Genomic DNA, 22,812 nt, shown 5'->3' with positions numbered 1-22,812 from the left:
GTCATTAGCATCTTTGGGGGCTCCCGAGTGGCGCAGCGGTCTAAGGCACTGCATCTCAGTGCTAGAGGTGTCACTACAGACACCCTGGTTTGAATCCAGGCTGTATCACAACCGGCTGTGATTGGGAGTCCCATAGGGCGGTGCACAATTGGCCAAGCGTCGTCTGGGTTTGGCTGGCGTAGGCCGTCATTGTAAATAGGAATTTTGTTAAATAAAGGTTAAAAGTAAACATACAAAAAAAACTTTTGATTAATTATGAGGAAGTTGTTTATGGGGCAAGTAAAAAAATGTAGCACATTGAAATATACAAGGTTCATTAGTGTAACATATGAGGTATATGAAAGGGTTCTGGACTAGGTTATCAAAATGGTAAAAAAAAATAGCAATCCAGGAGGAAAAGTAAACAATAACAGATACAACAGAGAGAAAACACCTCTGAATATTCAAGAGCAGGTGTAAACATTTGTAGCATGATGCATCTGAAATGTCAACCATTTGTTTTTGTTGGTGTTGACTTTGCCCTAATGTATCAGCCATTCATGTCGGGTCAGTTGAAGTCTGGGAGGTATTCATTAGAGCACAGCGTAGCATTTTTTTTTATTGAACAAGTTCAGGCTGTCCCTCCTTTTTCAGTCCTTTTTCTTCCGCTTGGTGGCAAATTTTTACATTTCAGTTATTTAGCAGTCATTTTTATCCAGAGCAACTTACAGGAACAATTATGGCTAAGTGCCTTGCTCAAGGGCGCATCAGATTTTTTACCTAGTTGGCTAGGGGATACGAACCAGCTGACCTTTCGGTTACTGGCACAACACTCTTAACCGCTAGGCTACCTGACGCCATAATGAATACGACCCAGACTTTCATGGTATCCCTGCATAGACCAACCAGGCAGCCCGGCACCCTGACGGTCGAGGTTCTATGATGTCATCAACACAAGACTCCACTGATCTCCTCCATGGCCAGCTTCTCATCCCGATCCCCTGCAATCCTGGGGGGTTTCTTTTGTCCCTGGATGATGACACGCTCACACACGGTGAGTCTGGGTTCGTGTGGCCGTGCCTGGCGCAGGTCACTGGACGGAGTGGTCATCCCTTTAGGATTCTGGGAGGAAGGACATGGTCAAAACACTGAAGAAAAACCACAATACCCACGTTCATGCACACATCCCCACACGCGCGCGCACACACACAGATATTAAAATGTATACACATATACCTCCACCACCCACCCCTAAACCAACACATCTATGAGTAGACACCCAGTAGGTGCCTGGCGGGTGATGATGGAGTGACGGTAGGTGAGGTATAGACACTCACCCTCCACAGACACAGCAGAATGTAGACAGGGATGCACATCAGCGGGGTGAGGATGAGGAGAGAGGCCACTCGGGAGGCCCAGGGCCCAGGTGCGTACTCTAGATTTAGATTGGTTGATGAACTGGTCAGTGTGTCATACACCAGGGTGATCTGAGGAGAACCAGGAAGAGGTGGAGATGGAAGGTTAGCCTTGGATACTGTCGACTTAAACCTGGTTCCCACTATAGGGCCAGCCTGAACTGTACTGTGCTGGCTGGGATATTTTATTTTCACATTGTGCTTTCCAGCACAGCTCCAGCAACTGGGTGATGCGTACCCAGGCCATTCCAGTACAGCTCAGCATTGTGAAAAGGGTATTAGAAAGATAGTGATCAACAAATGTAATTTGCTAATCATTTGCGGATAGAAGGAATATATACATGTGTTTTAATGCAAATTTAGAAGGAAGAGGGAGGGAGAGAGAGAGACCATGAGGGAGAGAGATACCACGAGGGAGAGACAGACCACGAGGGGGAGAGAGACCACAAGGGAGAGAGAGACCACGAGGGAGAGAGAGACCACCAGGGAGACAGACCATGAGGGAGAGAGAGAACACGAGGGAGAGAGAGACCACGAGGGAGAGACAGGCCACGAGGGAGAGACAGGCCACGAGGGAGAGACAGACCACGAGGGAGAGACAGGAAACATTAAGATAGAGAGAGCAAAAGGTACAGAGAAAGAAATAGAACAAGATGAAAGCAGGAGAGAGATAATGGGAAAAAGAGAACATGAGCATAAAGAAAGACGCAGAGAGAAAGATGAAAAGAGAGAGAGAGAGAGGTGACACAGGTGTCTGTCTTACTCACCCCACAGATGAGAGGTGTCACAAACAGCCAGCAGTACTTCAGCACCGAAGGGAAAGGACGGTAGCCTATCATGTCTTCAATGTTGTCAAGGAAACGGTTCGCACCTGGAAAGCCAATCCATCCACACTTTTTTTTTAGTGGAGATCCATCTCTTCATTTTGATAGAAACACACACACATGATCCCCCCTCGATTGACTGAAAACATGTTGAGACACAGTGGTCTACCATGTGTCCCACTTGTAGACTGGTAATAGAACTTCAATGTAGACGTAATGTTACTGTGAATGTATGGAAACACTTCATGTACAGGTATGAACATGTTGTGACTGGCTGGGACTGTCCTTAGACCCATTGTAGTACTGGACTAAATAGCATGCCCAATGGAGAATATTCCTAGAAATAGCATTTTAGTCCAGAACCAGGCTTCATCTGGGTCCAGGAAACTGGCCCTTAGAGTATAGATTCACTTTAACGATTAGAACAGTTACTACAGTAAACATAGTCGGTACAATCATGTTAATAGTGACGTCACTCACCGTAGACCCAGGCGACGGCGATGCACTCAAAACATGCAATGAACAGCAGACTGGTCCCACTGGCGCCGTACGAGTCAATCAACTGAAAGAGGACTATCCCATTCTGATGGGAAGGACAGAAGGACATGGATGTCAGAGGTGAACTGCTGTTCCTAGTGCTATTGAAGAGTTTACTAGCATCCGTCTCTCTCTCTCTCCCTCCATCTCTCTTTTTCTCTGACTTCCACCCTCTATATATATCTCTCTTCCACCACTCCCTCTCTCCCTCTCTCCTACCTCAGTGATGAGAGGCAGACCCAGTAGGAAGCAGACTACAGCGATGACTAGTACTAAGATCTCTCTCCGGCCAGACCTCCGCAGTACATCAGGGAACATGTCAGTGATGGATGTGGCCAAGCTCTCTACACACACAAACTGGGAGGGAACACACACACACACAACATGTTCACAACACACACACACACACACACACACACACATGCACAAAGATGTATCCTGTCAACTGAAAATTACACATTATCTGATTTAAGCTTAATAAATTAAATACAACTCTATCAAACACACACACACACACACACACACACACACACACACACACACACACACACACACACACACACACACACACACACACACACACACACACACACACACACACACACACACACACACACACACACACACACACCCCAACATGTCCCTGTACAGTACCTGGCTGTCCAGGCCCAGTAAGATAACCATAATAAAGAAGAGGACGGCCCAGAACTGGGCCCCTGGTAGCAGGGACACGGCTTTGGGATAGGCGATGAAAGCCAGACCAGGTCCTGTGGGAAATAGCCCACACACACACATTCGTTTATTAATGTTTGCAGGTAAATATCACCGGACTGAAAAATGCATATGGAATTGTTCAGCTGTTGATGTGTTGGCTTAATGCTGTGTGGAGACCAGTTGAGATAGTTTTATGGTGTGGTACATTGGGCTGAAGGGCCCTCTTGTGGCCATTATTGGTTATGACAGTGAGCAGTATCGTACCTATAGCACAGGCTTCTCCATCTCTACTGGGAGAGATACTGGGACTGCAGGCTCTTGTTCCGCCACAGCACTAACATACCTATTTCACATCAACTAATTATAATCTTCAGTCTGGACCACAATTTGTTTGATCAAATATGTCTGTTCTGGAACAAACACCTATACACCTAGTACATTTTTAGGACCAGAGTTGGAGATCCCAGCTTCACACGATATATAACAGAAATGAAGGAATCTCATTCTATATCAAGGTGTTGACGAACTTCACCTCTGCAGTATGGAGTGTGACTTTGAAAAAGGGATGAAGACGAGGAAAGAGGCCCACCTCCTTTAACGACTTCATTCATGTCCACGTTGAGTGAGTGAGCCATGAATCCCAGTACGGAGAAGACGGCAAATCCAGCAAAGATGCTGGTGGCACTGTTGAGAATGCAGAGTGCCACGCAATCCCTGGAACACAACATGGTACGTAAAACCACTATCACTCCCTGGAACACATCATGGTAGTCAAAATCAATATCACTCCCTGGAACACAACATGGTGTGTAAAATCACCATCACTCCCTGGAACACAACATGGTAGTTAAAATCACTATCCCTCCCTGGAACACAACATGGTGTGTAAAATCACTATCCCTCCCTGGAACACAACATGGTAGTCAAAATCAATATCACTCCCTGGAACACAACATGGTGTGTAAAATCACCATCACTCCCTGGAACACAACATGGTAGTCAAAATCACCATCACTCCCTGGAACACATCATGGTAGTCAAAATCAATATCACTCCCTGGAACACAACATGGTGTGTAAAATCACTATCACTCCCTGGAACACAACATGGTAGTTAAAACCACTATCACTCCCTGGAACACAACATGGTAGTCAAAATCAATATCACTCCCTGGAACACAACATGGTGTGTAAAATCACCATCACTCCCTGGAACACAACATGGTAGTTAAAATCACTATCCCTCCCTGGAACACAACATGGTGTGTAAAATCACTATCCCTCCCTGGAACACAACATGGTGTGTAAAATCACTATCCCTCCCTGGAACACAACATGGTGTGTAAAATCACTATCACTCCGTGGAACACAACATGGTGTGTAAAATCACTATCCCTCCCTGGAACACATCATGGTACGTAAAATCACTATCACTCCCTGGAACACATCATGGTACGTAAAATCACTATCCCTCCCTGGAACACAACATGGTGTGTAAAATCACTATCACTCCCTGGAACACAACATGGTGTGTAAAATCACCATCACTCCCTGGAACACAACATGGTGTGTAAAATCACTATCACTCCCTGGAACACAACATGGTGTGTAAAATCACTATCCCTCCCTGGAACACAACATGGTACGTAAAATCACCATCACTCCCTGGAACACAACATGGTACGTAAAATCACTATCACTCCCTGGAACACAACATGGTGTGTAAAATCACTATCCCTCCCTGGAACACAACATGGTGTGTAAAATCACCATCACTCCCTGGAACACAACATGGTGTGTAAAATCACCATCACTCCCTGGAACACAACATGGTGTGTAAAATCACTATCACTCCCTGGAACACAACATGGTGTGTAAAATCACTATCACTCCCTGGAACACAACATGGTGCGTAAAATCACTATCACTCCCTGGAACACAACATGGTGTGTAAAATCACTATCACTCCCTGGAACACAACATGGTGTGTAAAATCACCATCACTCCCTGGAACACAACATGGTGTGTAAAATCACTATCACTCCCTGGAACACAACATGGTGTGTAAAATCACTATCACTCCCTGGAACACAACATGGTGTGTAAAATCACTATTACCCCCTGGAACACAACATGGTGTGTAAAATCACTATCACCCCCTGGAACACAACATGGTGTGTAAAATCACTATCACTCCCTGGAACACAACATGGTGCGTAAAATCACCATCACTCCCTGGAACACAACATGGTGTGTAAAATCACTATCACTCCCTGGAACACAACATGGTAGTTAAAATCACCATCACTCCCTGGAACACAACAAGGTGTGTAAAATCACCATCACTCCCTGGAACACAACATGGTAGTTAAAATCACTATCCCTCCCTGGACCACAACATGGTAGTTAAAATCAATATCACTCCCTGGAACACAACATGGTGTGTAAAATCACTATCACACCCTGGAACACAACATGGTAGTTAAAATCACTATCCCTCCCTGGACCACAACATGGTAGTTAAAATCAATATCACTCCCTGGAACACAAACATGGTGTGTAAAATCACTATTACCCCCTGGAACACAACATGGTGTGTAAAATCACTATCACTCCCTGGAACACAACATGGTGTGTAAAATCACCATCACTCCCTGGAACACAACAAGGTGTGTAAAATCACTATCACTCCCTGGAACACAACATGGTAGTTAAAATCACTATCACTCCCTGGAACACAACAAGGTGTGTAAAATCACCATCACTCCCTGGAACACAACATGGTAGTTAAAATCACTATCCCTCCCTGGACCACAACATGGTAGTTAAAATCAATATCACTCCCTGGAACACAACATGGTGTGTAAAATCACTATCACACCCTGGAACACAACATGGTAGTTAAAATCACTATCCCTCCCTGGACCACAACATGGTAGTTAAAATCAATATCACTCCCTGGAACACAACATGGTGTGTAAAATCACTATTACCCCCTGGAACACAACATGGTGTGTAAAATCCCTATCACTCCCTGGAACACAACATGGTGTGTAAAATCACCATCACTCCCTGGAACACAACAAGGTGTGTAAAATCCCTATCACTCCCTGGAACACAACAAGGTGTGTAAAATCACAATCATGTAGTGTTTGCTTATGCAACCTCACAGGAAGGTACTGCGATGTGCAGTTTTTCAGTTTTGTGACTATTCCATTGGTTCCTTTCGTAAAGCGCAAACTAAATCAAGCACAGTTGAAGTACTCAAAAATATTTTAGTTTTTATGTGACGATTCAAATATAGTTTTGAAGGGGAAGCTGTGTGCAGTGGTGTGTCACACTGACTTGTAACAGTTGTTGTTGTACTTGTTGTAGCTGCCCAGAGAGGTGAGGACCCCCTGACATACAGCGTAGGAGAAAAACACCTGGGTCCCTGCATCACGCCACACCTAGAGAGAGAGGGGGGGGAGAGAGAGGGATGGAGTTAGAGATAGTGAGAGGGATGGATGGAGGGAGGGGGATGCTGGATGGAGGAAGGGAGGAGTAAGAGAGAGAGAGAGAGGGTAGGAGAGAGAATGGGAGGTATGGAGGAAGGGAGAGGAGAGAGGGAGGCAAGGAGAGAGAGGGAGAGGGAGACAGGGGGAGGCAAGGAGTGAAAGACGAGGGAGGTGGAGGGAGGAGAGAGGAGAGGGAAGGAGAGAGGTAGGAAAGAGAGAGAGGGACGGAGATAGGGAGAAGAGAGAGGGAGGCAAGGAGATAGAGGGAGAGGGAGAAGACAGAGGGAGGCAAGGAGAGAGAGGGAGAGGGAGAGAGAGGGGGGAGGCAAGGAGTGAAAGACGGGGGAGAGAGGGATGGAGAGAGAAGAGGGAAGGAGGGAGGTAGGAAAGAGAGTAAGAGGGATGGAGATATGGAGAAGAGAAAGAGAGAATGGGGGGGGGTAGAGTACAGGAAGAAAGAATATCCAGTTTACTGCCACAGGTTCAGCTACTTTCACTCATTAAAGTAAACAAAACACAGTCAAAACCATGTGGCTTTCATCAAATGCATCTTCTGTAGACCCATAAAATATTGGATAAATTACTCTGTCAAAGCTGACAACAATCAACTACAACTTGTGTAACATCAGGTGTGTCCAGGGCCAATAATCTGGGCTCTCTACTGTCTTTCTCAGGCCAACACCCATCTGTGTGTCTGTTCATGTGCTTGTTTGTGTGTATGAGTGGCTGCCTGTGTCTGCTTGCACTTCCTATGTGTGTGTGTTGACAGCATCAACCCTCTCAGCAGACCCTCAGCAGACGCACTCATAGCAGCATCTGGTTAGCGTTAGCAGGAGGGCGATAGGGCCTGGGAGGCCTGCAGTCTGCCCCAAAACAAAGTCCTTTATCTATCCCAGTATAATCCACATACTACCAGAGCCAGCTGGGATGGGCCCCTTCATTTCTCCTCTCTCTGTCTGTACACAGTCCCCTAAAGCTCTTCTCTCTGTCTGTACACAGACCCCTAAAGCTCTTCTCTCTGTCTGTACACAGACCCCTAAAGCTCTTCTCTCTGTCTGTACACAGACCCCTAAAGCTCTTCTCTCTGTCTGTACACAGACCCCTAAAGCTCTTCTCTCTGTCTGTACACAGACCCCTAAAGCTCTTCTCTCTGTCTGTACACAGACCCCTAAAGCTCTTCTCTCTGTCTGTACACAGACCCCTAAAGCTCTTCTCTCTGTCTGTACACAGACCCCTAAAGCTCTTCTCTCTGTCTGTACACAGACCCCTAAAGCTCTTCTCTCTGTCTGTACACAGACCCCTAAAGCTCTTCTCTCTGTCTGTACACAGACCCCTAAAGCTCTTCTCTCTGTCTGTACACAGACCCCTAAAGCTCTTCTCTCTGTCTGTACACAGACCCCTAAAGCTCTTCTCTCTGTCTGTACACAGACCCCTAAAGCTCTTCTCTCTGTCTGTACACAGACCCCTAAAGCTCTTCTCTCTATCCATAGACAGACCCCTAAAGCTCTCCTCTCTGTTTATACACAGACCCCTAAACCACTCCTCTCTGTTTATACACAGACCCCTAAACTAATACACAACCCTCACTCCAGACTTCTTCGCCAAATCCAAAATAAAACACATGGCATGCAATCGAACACACATTTTTTCCCGGGTCTGTTCTTCAGCTGTTCCGGGACACAGAGTTACATAACCGATCATCACCCGGACCCTGTATTCGTTTGGCCACCGTTCCAGTCGAAGTCACTGGGGATTCCCACGCCAGCGCCCCCGTCCTCCTCTCAATCCTCCCCCAGGTCTCTAATTGCTTTAGCGACTTTTCTCACACCCTACACCTATGAACTTAAAGATGTTAGGTTTGTGACTATCCTTTTGTCTGCACATGATATGACACATCTGTCTTGGCGTATGTTTGTTGGGATAGCTAGAAAGATGATGTTGTACAGTAATTTAGTTGTTTGAGAATCAGTGTTTTAGCCATAAGGTTAATTAACGTTATATTACATTTACATTTAAGTCATTTAGCAGACGCTCTTATCCAGAGCGACTTACAAATTGGTGGATTCACCTTATGATATCCAGTGGAACAACCACTTTACAATAGTGCATCTAAATCTTTTAAGGGGGGGGGTTAGAAGGATTACTTTATCCTATCCTAGGTATTCCTTAAAGAGGTGGGGTTTCAGGTGTCTCCGGAAGATGGTGATTGACTCCGCTGTCCTGGCGTCGTGAGGGAGCTTGTTCCACCATTGGGGTGCCAGAGCAGCGAACAGTTTTGACTGGGCTGAGCGGGAACTGTGCTTCCTCAGAGGTAGGGAGGCGAGCAGGCCAGAGGTGGATGAACGCAGTGCCCTTGTTTGGGTGTAGGGCCTGATCAGAGCCTGAAGGTACGGAGGTGCCGTTCCCCTCACAGCTCCGTAGGCAAGCACCATGGTCTTGTAGCGGATGCGAGCTTCAACAGGAAGCCAGTGGAGATTATTATTCACCCTACCCAATGTTGGCGTCTTGCTCTCGCTACGGAAAAACAGCATGTTTCCTTTTAAAATAGACTGCTTGAAATATGATACAAACAAACAAACTCACAACAGCTCATGACACTGCGCAAATACCCAGCAGGCTTCATTTTCCGTGGTTTACACCCTTTTGAGCCTACTCCTGATCCAACGAGCCCCACACAACAGGAAGCAAAGTTGGAGGATAGTTGACCCCTGAAACTAGGCTTGACCTCTCCAGGGACCGTGACACCGGACCCCAGAAGCCATCAGGTCACATGCCATGTTGTACTAAGGTCAAAGGTAATCCATACCAAAGAATGTCTCTTTTGTGGGACTCTCTGGCACCTGAAGAAATCGTCTGAATGTGTTATACCCTTGCCATTGACGTTCGGTCATTGGACTACGACCAAAGATTATCTTAAATAAATCAGTGGGGAAAATACAAAACTGACTCCGGGAGGATGGTGTTTTTGTTACTGTGTGTTGATGTTATGGTGTGTTGGGGTTACTGCTTAACCCTAAAGGGTCTTGGTTTGCTTTTTTTGCAAAGGCCCCACTTCCGCTTCGGGATTGTGAGCAGAGAAAGAGAGAGAAAAAAAATGTTAGAGAACATAGTAGAGGAAGTAGTGTCTGCCATCTTCACTCCCTACTAACATCTTTATTCCCTACTACCATCTTTCCTCCCTACTACCATCTTTATTCCCTACTACCATCTGTATTCCCTACTACCATCCTTCCTCCCTACTACCATCTGTATTCCCTACTACCATCTGTATTCTCTACTACCATCTGTATTCTCTAGCACCATCTGTATTCCCTACTACCATCTTTATTCCCTACTAACATCTGTATTCCCTACTACCATCTGTATTCCCTACTACCATCTTTATTCCCTACTACCATCTGTATTCCCTACTACCATCCTTCCTCCCTACTACCATCTTTATTCCCTACTACCATCTTTATTCCCTACTATAATCTTTCCTCCCTACTATCATCCTTCCTCCCTACTACCATCTTTATTCCCTACTAACATCTGTATTCCCTACTACCATCTGTATTCCCTACTACCATCTGTATTCCCTACTACCATCCTTCCTCCCTACTACCATCTTTATTCCCTACTACCATCTTTATTCCCTACTATAATCTTTCCTCCCTACTACCATCCTTCCTCCCTACTACCATCTTTATTCCCTACTACCATCTTTACTGTATTCCTGTATTCCTTTCTACCATCTTTCCTCCCTACTACCATCTGTATTCCCTACTACCATCTGTATTCCCTACTACCATCCTTCCTCCCTACTACCATCTGTATTCCCTACTACCATCTGTATTCTCTACTACCATCTGTATTCTCTACCACCATCTGTATTCCCTACTACCATCTTTATTCCCTACTAACATCTGTATTCCCTACTACCATCTGTATTCCCTACTACCATCTTTATTCCCTACTACCATCTGTATTCCCTACTACCATCCTTCCTCCCTACTACCATCTTTATTCCCTACTACCATCTTTATTCCCTACTATAATCTTTCCTCCCTACTATCATCCTTCCTCCCTACTACCATCTTTATTCCCTACTAACATCTGTATTCCCTACTACCATCTGTATTCCCTACTACCATCTGTATTCCCTACTACCATCCTTCCTCCCTACTACCATCTTTATTCCCTACTACCATCTTTATTACCTACTATAATCTTTCCTCCCTACTACCATCCTTCCTCCCTACTACCATCTTTATTCCCTACTACCATCTTTACTGTATTCCTGTATTCCTTTCTACCATCTTTCCTCCCTACTACCATCTGTATTCCCTACTACCATCTGTATTCCCTACTACCATCTGTATTCCCTACTACTATCTGTAATCCCTACTACCATCCTTCGTCCCTACTACCATCTTTATTCCCTACTACCATCCTTCCTCCCTACTACCATCCTTCCTCCCTACTACCATCTTTATTCCCTACTAGAGTCTTTATTCCCTACTACAATCTTTATTCCCTACTACCATCTTTCCTCCCCTACTACCATCCTTCCTCCCTACTATCATCTTTATTCCCTACTACCATCCTTCCTCCCTACTACCATCTTTATTCCCTACTACCATCTTTATTCCCTGCTACCATCTTTCCTCCCTACTACCATCTTTATTCCCTACTACCATCCTTCCTCCCTACTATCATCTTTATTCCCTGCTACCATCCTTCCTCCCTGGTACCATCGTTATTCCCTACTACCATCTTTATTCCCTACTACCATCTTTCCTCCCTGCTACCATCTTTCCTCCATACAACCATCTTTATTCTCTACTACCATCTTCCTCCCTACTCCCATCCTTCCTACATATTACCATCTTTACACCCTATTACCATCTTTCTTCCCTACTACCATCCTTCCTCCCTATTACCATCCTTCGTCCCTACTACCATCTTTCGTCCTTACTACCATCCTTCCTCCCTACTACCATCTTTCCTCCCTACTACCATCTTTCCTATCTACTACCATCTTTCCTCTCTACTACCATCTTTATTCCATACTAACATCTTTCCTCCCTACTACCATCTTTATTCCCTACTACCATCTTTATTCCCTACTATCATCTTTATTCCCTACTACCATCTTTCCTCCCTATTACCATCTTTATTCCCTACTACCATCCTTCCTCCCTACTACCATCTTTCCTCTCTACTACCATTTTTATTCCCCACTACCATCTTTATTCCTTACTATCATCTTTATTCCCTGCTACCATCTTTCCTCCCTACTACCATCTTTATTCCCTACTACCATCTTTCCTCCCTACTACCATCTTTACTCCCTACTACCATCTTTATTCCCTACTACCATCTTTCCTCCCTACTACCATTTTTCCTCCCTACTACTGTAACGGCTTTCTTCGTCGTCAGATGAAACAGAGAAGTCATCGTCGGAAAAGGTGGACCAAAACGCAGCGGAGGATGTGTTCATCATTAGAATTTTGAATGAAAAAGAGAACACTACAAAAATAAACAAAAGACGACAGCAAAACAGTGCTGTCAGGTACAAAACACTAACAGAAACAATTACCCACAAAACCCAAAGGAAAAACATGCTCCTTATGTGTGACTCCCAATCAACAACAACGAACTTCAGCTGTGCCTGATTGGGAGCCACACACGGCCCAAAACAAAGAAATACAAAAGCCTAGAAAAAGAACATAGAACGCCCACCCAATGTAACACCCTGGCCTAACCAAAATAAAGAACAAAAAACCCCTCTCTATGGCCAGGGCGTTACAGTACCCCCCCACAAGGTGCGGACTCCGGCCGCAAAACCTGACACTGAAGGGGAGGGTCCGGGTGGGCCTTCTTACGGCGGCGGCTCAGGTGCGGGACGTGGCCTCTGCTCCACCCTCGGCGTCGCCCTCTTAGGTGGCGCACCTGGCCGCGCCAAAGGTCTGGTGGGCGACGCTGACTGCGCCCGGCTGGCGGGCGGTGATGGTTGCGCCTGGCTGGCGGGCGACCCTGGTTGCGCCCGGCTGGCGGGCGGCGATGGCTGTGCCTGGCTGGCGGGCGGTGATGGCTGCGCCCGGCTGGCGGGCGGCGATGGCTGCGCCCGGCTGGCAGGCGACCCTGGTTGCGCCTGGCTGGCGGGCGGCGATGGCTGCGCCCGGTTGGCGGGCGGCGATGACTGCGCCCGGCTGGCGGGCGTCCCTGGCTGCGCCCGGCTGGCGGGCGTCCCTGGCGGCTCTGGCGCCACTGACCCAGGATTCACCAGGCTGAGGAGACATGTTAGAGGCCTGGCCCTAGGCGTAGGCACAGGACTCACCGGGCTGGCGGGCGGCTCTGACTGCTCTGGACAGGCGGGCGGCTCTGGCGGCTCCGGACAGGCGGGCGGCTCTGGACAGGCGGGCGGCTCTGGCGGCTCCGGACAGGCGGGCGGCTCTGGCGGCTCCGGACAGGCGGGCAGCTCTGGCGGCTCCGGACAGGCGGGCGGTTCTGGCGGCTCCGGACAGGCGGGCGGCTCTGGCGGCTCCGGACAGGCGGGCGGCTCTGGCGGCTCTGGACAGGCGGGCAGCTCTGGCGGCTCTGGACTGGCGGGCAGCTCTGGCGGCTCCGGACTGGCGAGACCTACTGGAGGCCTAGTCCTGGGAGGTGGCACAGGACGGACCAGGATGGGGAGACCCACTGGTGGCCTGGTCCTAGGAGGAGGCACAGGACGGACCAGGATGGGGAGACCCACTGGAGGCCTGGACCTAGGAGGAGGCACAGGATGGACCAGGATGGGGAGACCCACTGGAGGCCTGGACCGAGGAGGAGGCACAGGATAAACCGGGCTGTGGGGGAGCACTGGAGTTCTGGTATGTACGCTCGACATGCTTACTCCAGGCTGAATGCCCACTTTGGCCCGGCACGGGCGGAGAGCAGACATTGGGCGAACTGGACCCTCCCAGCGCTGTGGAGACACAGAATGCAACACCGGCACAGGATAACCTGGACCGAGGAGGCGCACTGGAGACCAGACGCGCTGAGCTGGCACCATCCGCCCTGGCTCGATGCCTGCACTCGCATGGCACTTGCGGGGGGCTGGTATGTAGCGCACCGGGCTATGCACACGCACTGGGGACACCATGCGCTCCACAGCATAACACGGTGTCTTACCAGTACAACCCTGCTTCCGGTAAGCACGGGGAGTTGGCTCAGGTCTACCGCCTGACTCCGCCAATCTCCCCGTGTGCCCCCCACCCCCCCCAAAAAAATTGGGGGCTGCCTCTCGTGTCTGCTGCGCTCCCTTTCCTCATACCAGCGCCTCTCAGCTCTCGCTGCCTCGATCTCCCACTGCGGGCGACGATAATCCCCAGCTTGAGCCCATGGTCCTTTCCCGTCCAGGATTTCCTCCCAAGTCCACGAATCCTGAACGCTCCTCTCCTGGCGCTTCTCCTTCCTCCGCTGCTTGGTCCGTTGTTGGTGGGTAATTCTGTAATGGCTGTCTTCGTCGTCAGATGAAACAGAGAAGTCATCGTCGGAAAAGGTGGACCAATACGCAGCGGAGGATGTGTTCATCATTAGAATTTTTTATGAAAAAGAGAACACTACAAAAATAAACAAAAGACGACAGCAAAACAGTCCTGTCAGGTACAAAACACTAACAGAAACAATTACCCACAAATCCCAAAGGAAAAACATGCTCCTTATGTGTGACTCCCAATCAACAACAATGAACTTCAGCTGTGCCTGATTGGGAGCCACACACGGCCCAAAACAAAGAAATACAAAAGCCTAGAAAAAGAACATAGAACGCCCACCCAATGTAACACCCTGGCCTAACCAAAATAAAGAACAAAAAACCCCTCTCTATGGCCAGGGCGTTACAACTACCATCTTTATTCCCTACAATCATCTTTCCTCTCTACTACCATCTTTATTCCCTACTACCATCTTTATTCTCTACTACCATCTTTATTCCCTACAATCATCTTTCCTCTCTACTACCATCTTTATTCCCTACTACCATCTTTATTCTCTACTACCATCTTTATTCTCTACTACCATCTTTATTCCCTACTACCATCCTTCCTCCCTACTACCATCCTTCCTCCCTACTACCATCTTTCCTCTCTACTACCATCTTTATTCCCTACTACCATCTTTATTCCCTACTACCATCCTTCCTCCCTACTACCATCTTTCCTCTCTACTACCATCTTTATTCCCTACTACCATCTTTATTCCCTACTACCATCTTTATTCCCTACTACCATCCTTCCTCCCTACTACCATCTTTATTCCCTAATACCATCTTTATTCCCTACTACCATCTGTATTCCCTACTACCATCTTTATTCCCTAATACCATCTTTATTCCCTAATACCATCTTTATTCCCTAATACCATCTTTATTCCCTACTACCATCTTTATTCCCTACTACCATCTTTCCTCTCTACTACCATCTTTATTCCCTACTACCATCTTTATTCCCTACTACCATCTTTCCTCCCTACTACCATCTTTCCTCCCTACTACCATCTTTTCTCCCTACTACCATCCATGTCCCATCAGTCTTACCCCAGGTTCCAAGATCTTGTCCATTTGAGGCCAGAGATAGTACTTTAGGCCCTCTCCAGCCCCTGGTAGAGTCACACCTCGGATAAACAGGATGAAGAGCATCAGGTAGGGGAACGTTGCTGTGAAGTACACCACCTGTGGTCATACATGAAGATACACTTGAACACACAGACACACACACACAGACACACAGACACACACACATGAAGAGATTGTACAGACTGAAACAGGGAGGTACTACCTGGACTTGGCCAATAAGAAGCACTCATTTATTTTACCCTTGCAAAACATTTTGCTGCGGTGTGCCCTAATGAATTTGATCCTGTTGTTTTGGTCTGTATGGAAGGCTGCCAGCTCACCTTGCCTGTAGATTTGACTCCCTTCCAGATGCAGAAGTAGCAGATGATCCAGGCCAGCAGCAAACAGAGAGCCAGGTCCCAATGCACAGCACCCAGAGACACATTATCTGACGTCCTCAACACCCGACGACTGGGGAACAACACACACACATATGTAAGCACGCATGCACACACACATATGAATGCACACACACACACACACACACATATGAATGCACATAACACACACACACACACACACACACACACACACACACACACACACACACACACACACACACACACCAGGCTGATCAGTAAGACGTTTAGACCATGGCGCCACAGCAGTTCACAAATGTTTAGCAACAAGGGAGAGTACTTCAAGATGATAAATGGAAAATACGCTTTTTATTTAATTATTATTTAGTTTTATGTTTTCCCCAAACCGTAACCCTAACCTTAACCATTTGGAATTAATACCTAAACTTAACCGTTTTAGTTGTTTCTGTTTTAACCTAGTAATCATGCAGAATTAACCCAGTAACCACAAGGAATTAATGGGTCAAAATCGACGCTCATCAAATTACGTCAAATCCCAATACCATGACCCTCTATGTACTACATACCATCTTAGTCATGGTGGTTTATTTCAGAGATCCTCTCCCCACACAAATCTAACCTATACAAATTCACAGCGACAGCCAACCCGACAGAAAAACATGTGTTCTTTTTCCAACTTTATAGTCTCCATATGGAGCCTCTGCACAAATACAGAGACAAAATAGCATCGGCGTGATAAATACAGATGTTCCGTTTTTCCCAGTTTAGTTTAGAGGGTTTTAGTTTAGGCTTTGAAAGGACATATTGTTCTCATTTAGAAGAAAACGCTTTAGAGTGCTGTTCTCAGCCCATTTCCCAATCCTGCACCACCCGGAAACACCATCAGGAATATATCATGTGGGAGAACCATGGCCTATTACGAAATCACCAGACTAGTCTAACAAAACAACACTGAATTTGAACACAAAATAATCCTTATCGAGCGCTCTAATTGGTTGTTTTATGGTTCCCTCCAGGCAGTAATTGGCTAATTTCCCTTACCCGGTGTTCTATTGGGCTGCTGGGCCATTGGGTGGGCCCTATATTGTCTGTCAGCATGACTCATCATCATCACTATCAGTATGTGTGTGTGCTTGTGTGTGCGTGTGTATTTCAGAAGTTATGATTGGTTTCAAACTTACGCCCAAAACTCCTCCTCGGGAGACGTGATCGTCATGGTTTCATTACTGAAAGAGAAAGAGGGGGGTAAACCAATGAAAAAGCAGTGAGAAATAGCAAAAGGAACCATATGATGTACAATATAGTAATCTCAATGTATGCATGACTGTACCTCATCAACACCCATCTGATATCTTCAAAGTGCAATAAGGAGGCATACCTGAACATATAGTCGTCATTATAGTCAGTCTGGTTGTGAAGGAAGGACCAGTCTGAGTCGAACTGGGAGAGGTGTGGGTTCAACAACATGGAACTCAAATTATGACAGTTCTCTGTGAGAATGTTAGAGAGAGAGAACGAGAGAGACAGAGACAAGAGAGAGACAGAGACAGAGACAAGAGAGAGACAGAGACAGAGACAGAGAGAGAGAGAGAGAGCGAGAGAGAGAGAGAATTAGTGAGTGAGTTTGAGTAAGTAAGTATGTGCACATGCATACGTGCACGTGTGTCTATGTCTGCGTGTGTGTGTGTTTGTGTTGAGTTCTTGTACCAGTATTCCACTCATTGTCACAGGTGGACCAGGGCAGTGGATTCCTGAAGGAGTTGAATAGGTAGAACAGACCCCAGGCTAGCACCACTATGTAATAGATGTTCAAGTACGCCACAATCACTTGGGATGCAATTCCCACTCCTGTAGATGGAAAAGCAAAGCCAGGTTAACATTTGATAAGGTGACCGTTCTTTAAATAACTTAGTAACTTAGCACAGTGGTCAAACCATGGATCTGGAGAACTACAGGGCGTGCAGGCTTTTGGTCCAGCCCAGCATTACAACACCTAAATAAACAAACATCTCATTGAGACTTTGATAAGTTGAACCGCGAGTGTTAGTACCGGGCTGGAACAAAAGCCTGCTTACTACCTAGCAAATTACTGTTACATATAGAAAATGTGAAATGTATTTGTTTTCCATCAATGTCTTTGTATACAGCAGCATCTCATGAGTTTAGCCTGAAACAACACGTTTTAATCCCTGTTTTAACTGGCATAAGGCCCAATTCCCAGACACAAATAATGGATAGTCCTGCACTAAAAAGCCATTTTAATGGTTATGTAATCAAAAATGTAATCTACGTAATCTCCAAAAGTAATTATTTATCATGAGAGGGCCATAAACTATAACTAGTAATGCTGCATACTCCAAGAAAGGTTCAAATCTCACCTTTATGGCAAGAATAGTTATAAATTGCTGAGGTGTAGTCCCTTTTGAAGATACAAGCTCAAGTACACAGTAGAAATGTCATGAAAATATGAAATATTTTATATTATGTATTTCCTATTCAACAGAACTGTATGAATAAGGCTTGAAATGACATGAATAAAGGCTTGAAATGATACACGCTTTCGAAATATAATATAATCAAATTATACAACGACTAAGTATAAGATTTCACCTTCCTTAGAACTGTAAAATACATATGTGTATGTTTAGTGTTAGAGAAAATGTACATATTTTCTAAAGGTCTCTCTTGATCAAAACGTCTACCCCCATCGCTGTGAATGTCTCACTGAGCTCGTTTGGAACTTGCCTTTCATCTCATATTAATCTTTTACATCTGTTACAAGCAGAAAGGCATATGCGTTGTTAGTGGCTGTGATGTAGGGTTCAGCCAGGAGTTGATGGACAGTCGGAAGAGCGAATAAAACGGTACGAGGGACACCCCACATATACTCCTGTGTCCGTGAGAATCAGGGCTACTGCTCAATGCAAGCCATTTCGATCTATGGTGTCCACAGATCAATTTATCAGTGAAAATGTCAGTCGGAAACGATACCAGAACCACGCAGGTCCCCAAAACAAGGGACTTTACATCTATTAATAAAGAAGACTGCTACAAGCTCTCACAGTCTCACGTCAGAACTAGACGTTCATCCATGTTCCTCAAACGTCAAATTTTGAAGTTGTTCCAAACATCACATTTTTAAGTGTTTAAGGTTAAGTTTAGGCATTAACTCTGTATTTTTAAGGTTAGGCATTAACTCCGAATGCTTAAGGTAAGGGTTAAGGTTTGGGTTAGACTTAAAACAAAAATATCAAAAACCATTTTCTTTCTGGATTCGAAAATGCAACTTTTGGAACCAAAGGCAGATGCTTACGCCCATCCACAACACCCTAGCAAAACTAGCAAAACCGAAACCTACTTAAAGGTAACATCGCTCATTGTTGCCCCTAGTGGCTGGTTTCTACATCATCTCCCGACGTCCTCAGACATGGATGGATGTCGATTACTGACTTGTATCATGGGTGACCTGACTGGAAGATTCACCATAGGCTAAATCTGTGTCTGGGGAACTGGCCCATAATGTAATAATGTAAGGACCAGACAGAGTAATCACCTTCGAACATGGGACATATCTTCCTCCAGGCTGTGACCCCGCCCTCGCTGGTGTACTGGCCCAATGCCGTCTCCAGGAAGAACACAGGGATACCACAGAAGAAGAGGAACACAAAGTACGGGATAAAGAAGACACCTGTGGACGGTTAGAAACACCAATGAAGAAGAGTGTTTACTGTATAAAAGGTGTGTTGCTATGGTAAATGGTAAAATAGAACAGCAGGAAGGATACAAAGATAAAGCCATTGAGATGAATGACAAAACATTTTGTGTGAATAGACCAAGGAAATGCTTATTGACATTTCAGTTGTGTGATGATGCGGTATTGCTGTACAGTAGTTAGAACATGTTCTTTAGCTACGAGTCCATGAAAAGAGTTGACAGCTGAATCGATATCCTTCATAAGGAAATTCATTAACTTTCCAGTGAATACAGAGAGCCTTTGAGGCTGCACAAAAGCAGTTGCAGGCCTGGTATCCTTGTTTTTTAGGATGCACACATCTTTTGTTGCTCACAGAATATTAGAGATGAAGCTCCGCCCACAGGGTTAGCGGACACAAGAGCCAACTCCCTCGGGCAACATCTTTCTTATCTCTCTCTCTTTCTTCTCTCTCTCTCTCTCTCTCTCTTTCTCTCAATTCAATAAAAAAAAACGTGAACAGTAAATATTACACTAACACAAGCTCCAAAAGAATAAAGACATTTCAAATTTCCTATTATGTCTATACAGTATCCAGTGTTGCAATGATGTGCAAATAGTTCAAGTAAAAAAGGGAAAATAAATAAACATAAATATGGGTTGTATTTACAATGGTGTTTGTTCTTCACTGGTTGACCTTTTCTTGTGGCAACAGGTCACAAATATTGCTGTTGTGATGGCACACTGTGGTATTTCACCCAATAGATATGGGAGTTTATCAAAATTTGATTTGTTTTTTGAATTCTTTGTGGGTATGTGTGTCTAATATGGTCATATATTTGGCAGGAGGTTAGGAACTGCAGTTCAGTTTACACCTCATTTTGTGGGCAGTGTGCACATAGCCTGTCTTCTCTTGAGAGCCAGGTCTGCCTACGGCGACCTTTCTCAAGGTCAGTCACAGTGGGTCAGTGGGTCAGTCACAGTGGTCAGGTATTCTGCCACTGTGTACTCTCTGTTTAGGGCCAAATTGCATTCTAGTTTGCTCCCTGTCTTCGTTAATTCTTTCCAATGTGTCAGGTAATTATCTTTTTGTTTTCTCATGATTTGTTTGGGTCTAATTGTGTTGCTGTCCTGGGGCTCTGTGGGGTCTGTTTGTGTTTGTGAACAGAGCCCCAGGACCAGCTTGCTTAGGGGACTCTTCTCCAGGTTCATCTACTGTAATCCCTCTCTCTCTCTCACTTTCTTTCTCTCTCTCTGTCTCTCTCTCTCTCTTGCACACTCTCTCTCGTTCTCTGATGTTCAATTACTGTCTCACACCAACACACCAGCTGTCTTTCCTTCTTTCTTTCTTTCTTTCTTTCTTTCTTTCTTTCTTTCTTTCTTTCTTTCTTTCTTTCTTTCTTTCTTTCTTTCTTTCTTTCTTTCTTTCTTTCTTTCTTTCTTTCTTTCTTTCTTTCTTTCTCTCCCTGCTTTGTTCAGGCTATTCCAAAAAGGGCTGCACATGGGCCAACATCCTGTAAATATGGCCAAACTCTTCATTGGTTTCAGTGCATTCAGACCATGATAGTGTAATCCTACTGTTTATTCTGACAGTCAATGGATGGGGAGGAGATGGTTTACTTACCTCCTCCATTCTTGTAGCACAGATAAGGGAAGCGCCATACGTTGCCCAGGCCAATGATCTCACCAGCCATGGAGAGCAGAAATTCAGTCTTGTTGGCCCACTTGCCCCTCTCCTGCTGAACTGCATCCTCGGGGCTCCGTTTCTGGGCCTCTGAGTCCACTGGTCCTCCTGGAGTCGTCCCTCCAACCATCTCCTCTTCCATGTTCACTCACTTTCTCTTAAATTCAAAATGCTTTATTGGCAGGACATTTTGTAAATATTGCCAAAGCTCTCTCTTTCTCATGCTCTTTCTTACTCACTCTCACGCATGAACTAATACATATTTTCTCTTTCTTTCTCACTCACTCACTCACTCACTCACTCACTCACTCACTCACTCACTCACTCACTCACTCACTCACTCACTCACTCACTCACTCACTCACTCACTCACTCACTCACTCACTCACTCTCTCACTCACACACACACACACACACACACACACACACACACTCACACACACACACACACACACACACACACACACACACACACACACACACACACTCCTCCTGTCTCTCTTTGTTCCGCTCTCCCTCTCATTGTTAAATCTGGTGTGGACTCTGTGTTTACATCTTCCATTACTCAGAGGCTCTCTTCAACACAATATGTCCCTATCAAGACAGATTAAGTCTTTGTTCTGTAGAGAGCCTGAGGCTTGATCCTAATGCAGACATTCTACTCCTCCTAGGATACTAACATTTATGACTAGGCTATTTGTTTGCTTAGTTATGCAGTCAGTCACAGTCTATCTACACATATGTATGAAAAATAAGATCATAATTGATTGTTTTAGACATCCACAAGACATTGAAGTTAAGGTGTTATCCCATTAAGCAAATTTCCTCCATGGATTATGTGCAGTAATGTACAATGCTGAAATGCAATGCAATACAATCATGCAGATGCAGACCTATAGGCTGTTTAGCTTGAACTTTTATTTAGGCATATGCTAAAATCCAAAACGTTTGCAATTTATTTGTTTGAGAAAAAGGATTCTTGCATGCAAGAAGAAAAAGTAAGTAAGCACTATCATTTCTGTGAATCCTCCATGTATTAGGCACAATCATTCAATTATGCATGCAAAATATATCTTACAACTCACCCACTATTTTAACGCAATAGATCCTGCTTTTCCACACAGCTGGTAGGAGTCAATGAAGCAGTTCCTTTGGCTGCACAGATAGAAGGTCTTTGGAAAGAATGTTGAAGTGGGAGTAGGGGCGTGTCTACAAACTCCAAAGCCTTCACATGGTATTGAACTGAACCAGGATGATAGCCTATAACAGCTATTTACAATGATACTGTAAAACAGCCTACCATTGTGGAGGACCATTGATATGTGGAAGAGAGTTGACATGTCCACAAGTTTAACAAAAATGTATTCAACTAAATAATTTAAATGAAATTAAAGAAAATAAGAAACTTTTTTATTATTTGTTTTGCATTGGCCTATCCTATCATATTCCATAATGTGTTGAATAACAAAGAATTAGGTAGAGACAATTTATTTAAATCCCTCAGTCAGACTCAC

General features: G+C 45.4%; 1 protein-coding gene across 1 annotated transcript; it reads right to left on the bottom strand.

Annotated features, from left to right (window-relative positions):
• Window positions 1-249: 249 nt before the first annotated feature.
• Window positions 250-22,655, bottom strand: LOC106592063 (sodium- and chloride-dependent GABA transporter 2). The gene is made up of 16 exons (XM_045722251.1): window positions 22,384-22,655; window positions 21,239-21,455; window positions 19,477-19,611; window positions 17,631-17,771; window positions 17,302-17,413; window positions 17,105-17,149; window positions 15,885-16,014; window positions 15,526-15,660; window positions 6,814-6,917; window positions 4,059-4,183; window positions 3,410-3,522; window positions 2,975-3,112; window positions 2,699-2,801; window positions 2,162-2,265; window positions 1,317-1,466; window positions 250-1,101 (listed from the first exon to the last, which is right to left on the bottom strand). Exons 2-16 carry the CDS (start codon window positions 21,438-21,440, stop codon window positions 928-930), a joined length of 1,911 nt encoding a protein of 636 aa, XP_045578207.1. The 5' UTR covers window positions 21,441-21,455; window positions 22,384-22,655; the 3' UTR covers window positions 250-927.
• Between the last annotated feature and the right edge of the window lie 157 nt (window positions 22,656-22,812).

The sequence above is a fragment of the Salmo salar genome, chromosome ssa07 (assembly GCF_905237065.1).
Source record: "Salmo salar chromosome ssa07, Ssal_v3.1, whole genome shotgun sequence".
NCBI classification, from domain to species: domain Eukaryota; kingdom Metazoa; phylum Chordata; class Actinopteri; order Salmoniformes; family Salmonidae; genus Salmo; species Salmo salar.
The sequence above is the reverse complement of the archived record's forward strand: the minus strand, read 5'-3'. Positions and strand labels throughout refer to the sequence as shown.

What these genes read in the sequence shown, in the direction of transcription:
- LOC106592063 (XM_045722251.1), bottom strand. Translation starts at nt 21,440, where the DNA reads ATGGAAGAGGAGATGGTTGGAGGGACGACTCCAGGAGGACCAGTGGAC. An exon ending in GAATGAAGTCGTTAAAGGAG is followed by an intron (nt 3,523 to 4,058) that starts GTGGGCCTCTTT and finishes TATTTCCCACAG; the next exon opens with GACCTGGTCTGGCTTTCATC. An exon ending in TGACACCTCTCATCTGTGGG is followed by an intron (nt 1,467 to 2,161) that starts GTGAGTAAGACA and finishes GGTTCTCCTCAG; the next exon opens with ATCACCCTGGTGTATGACAC.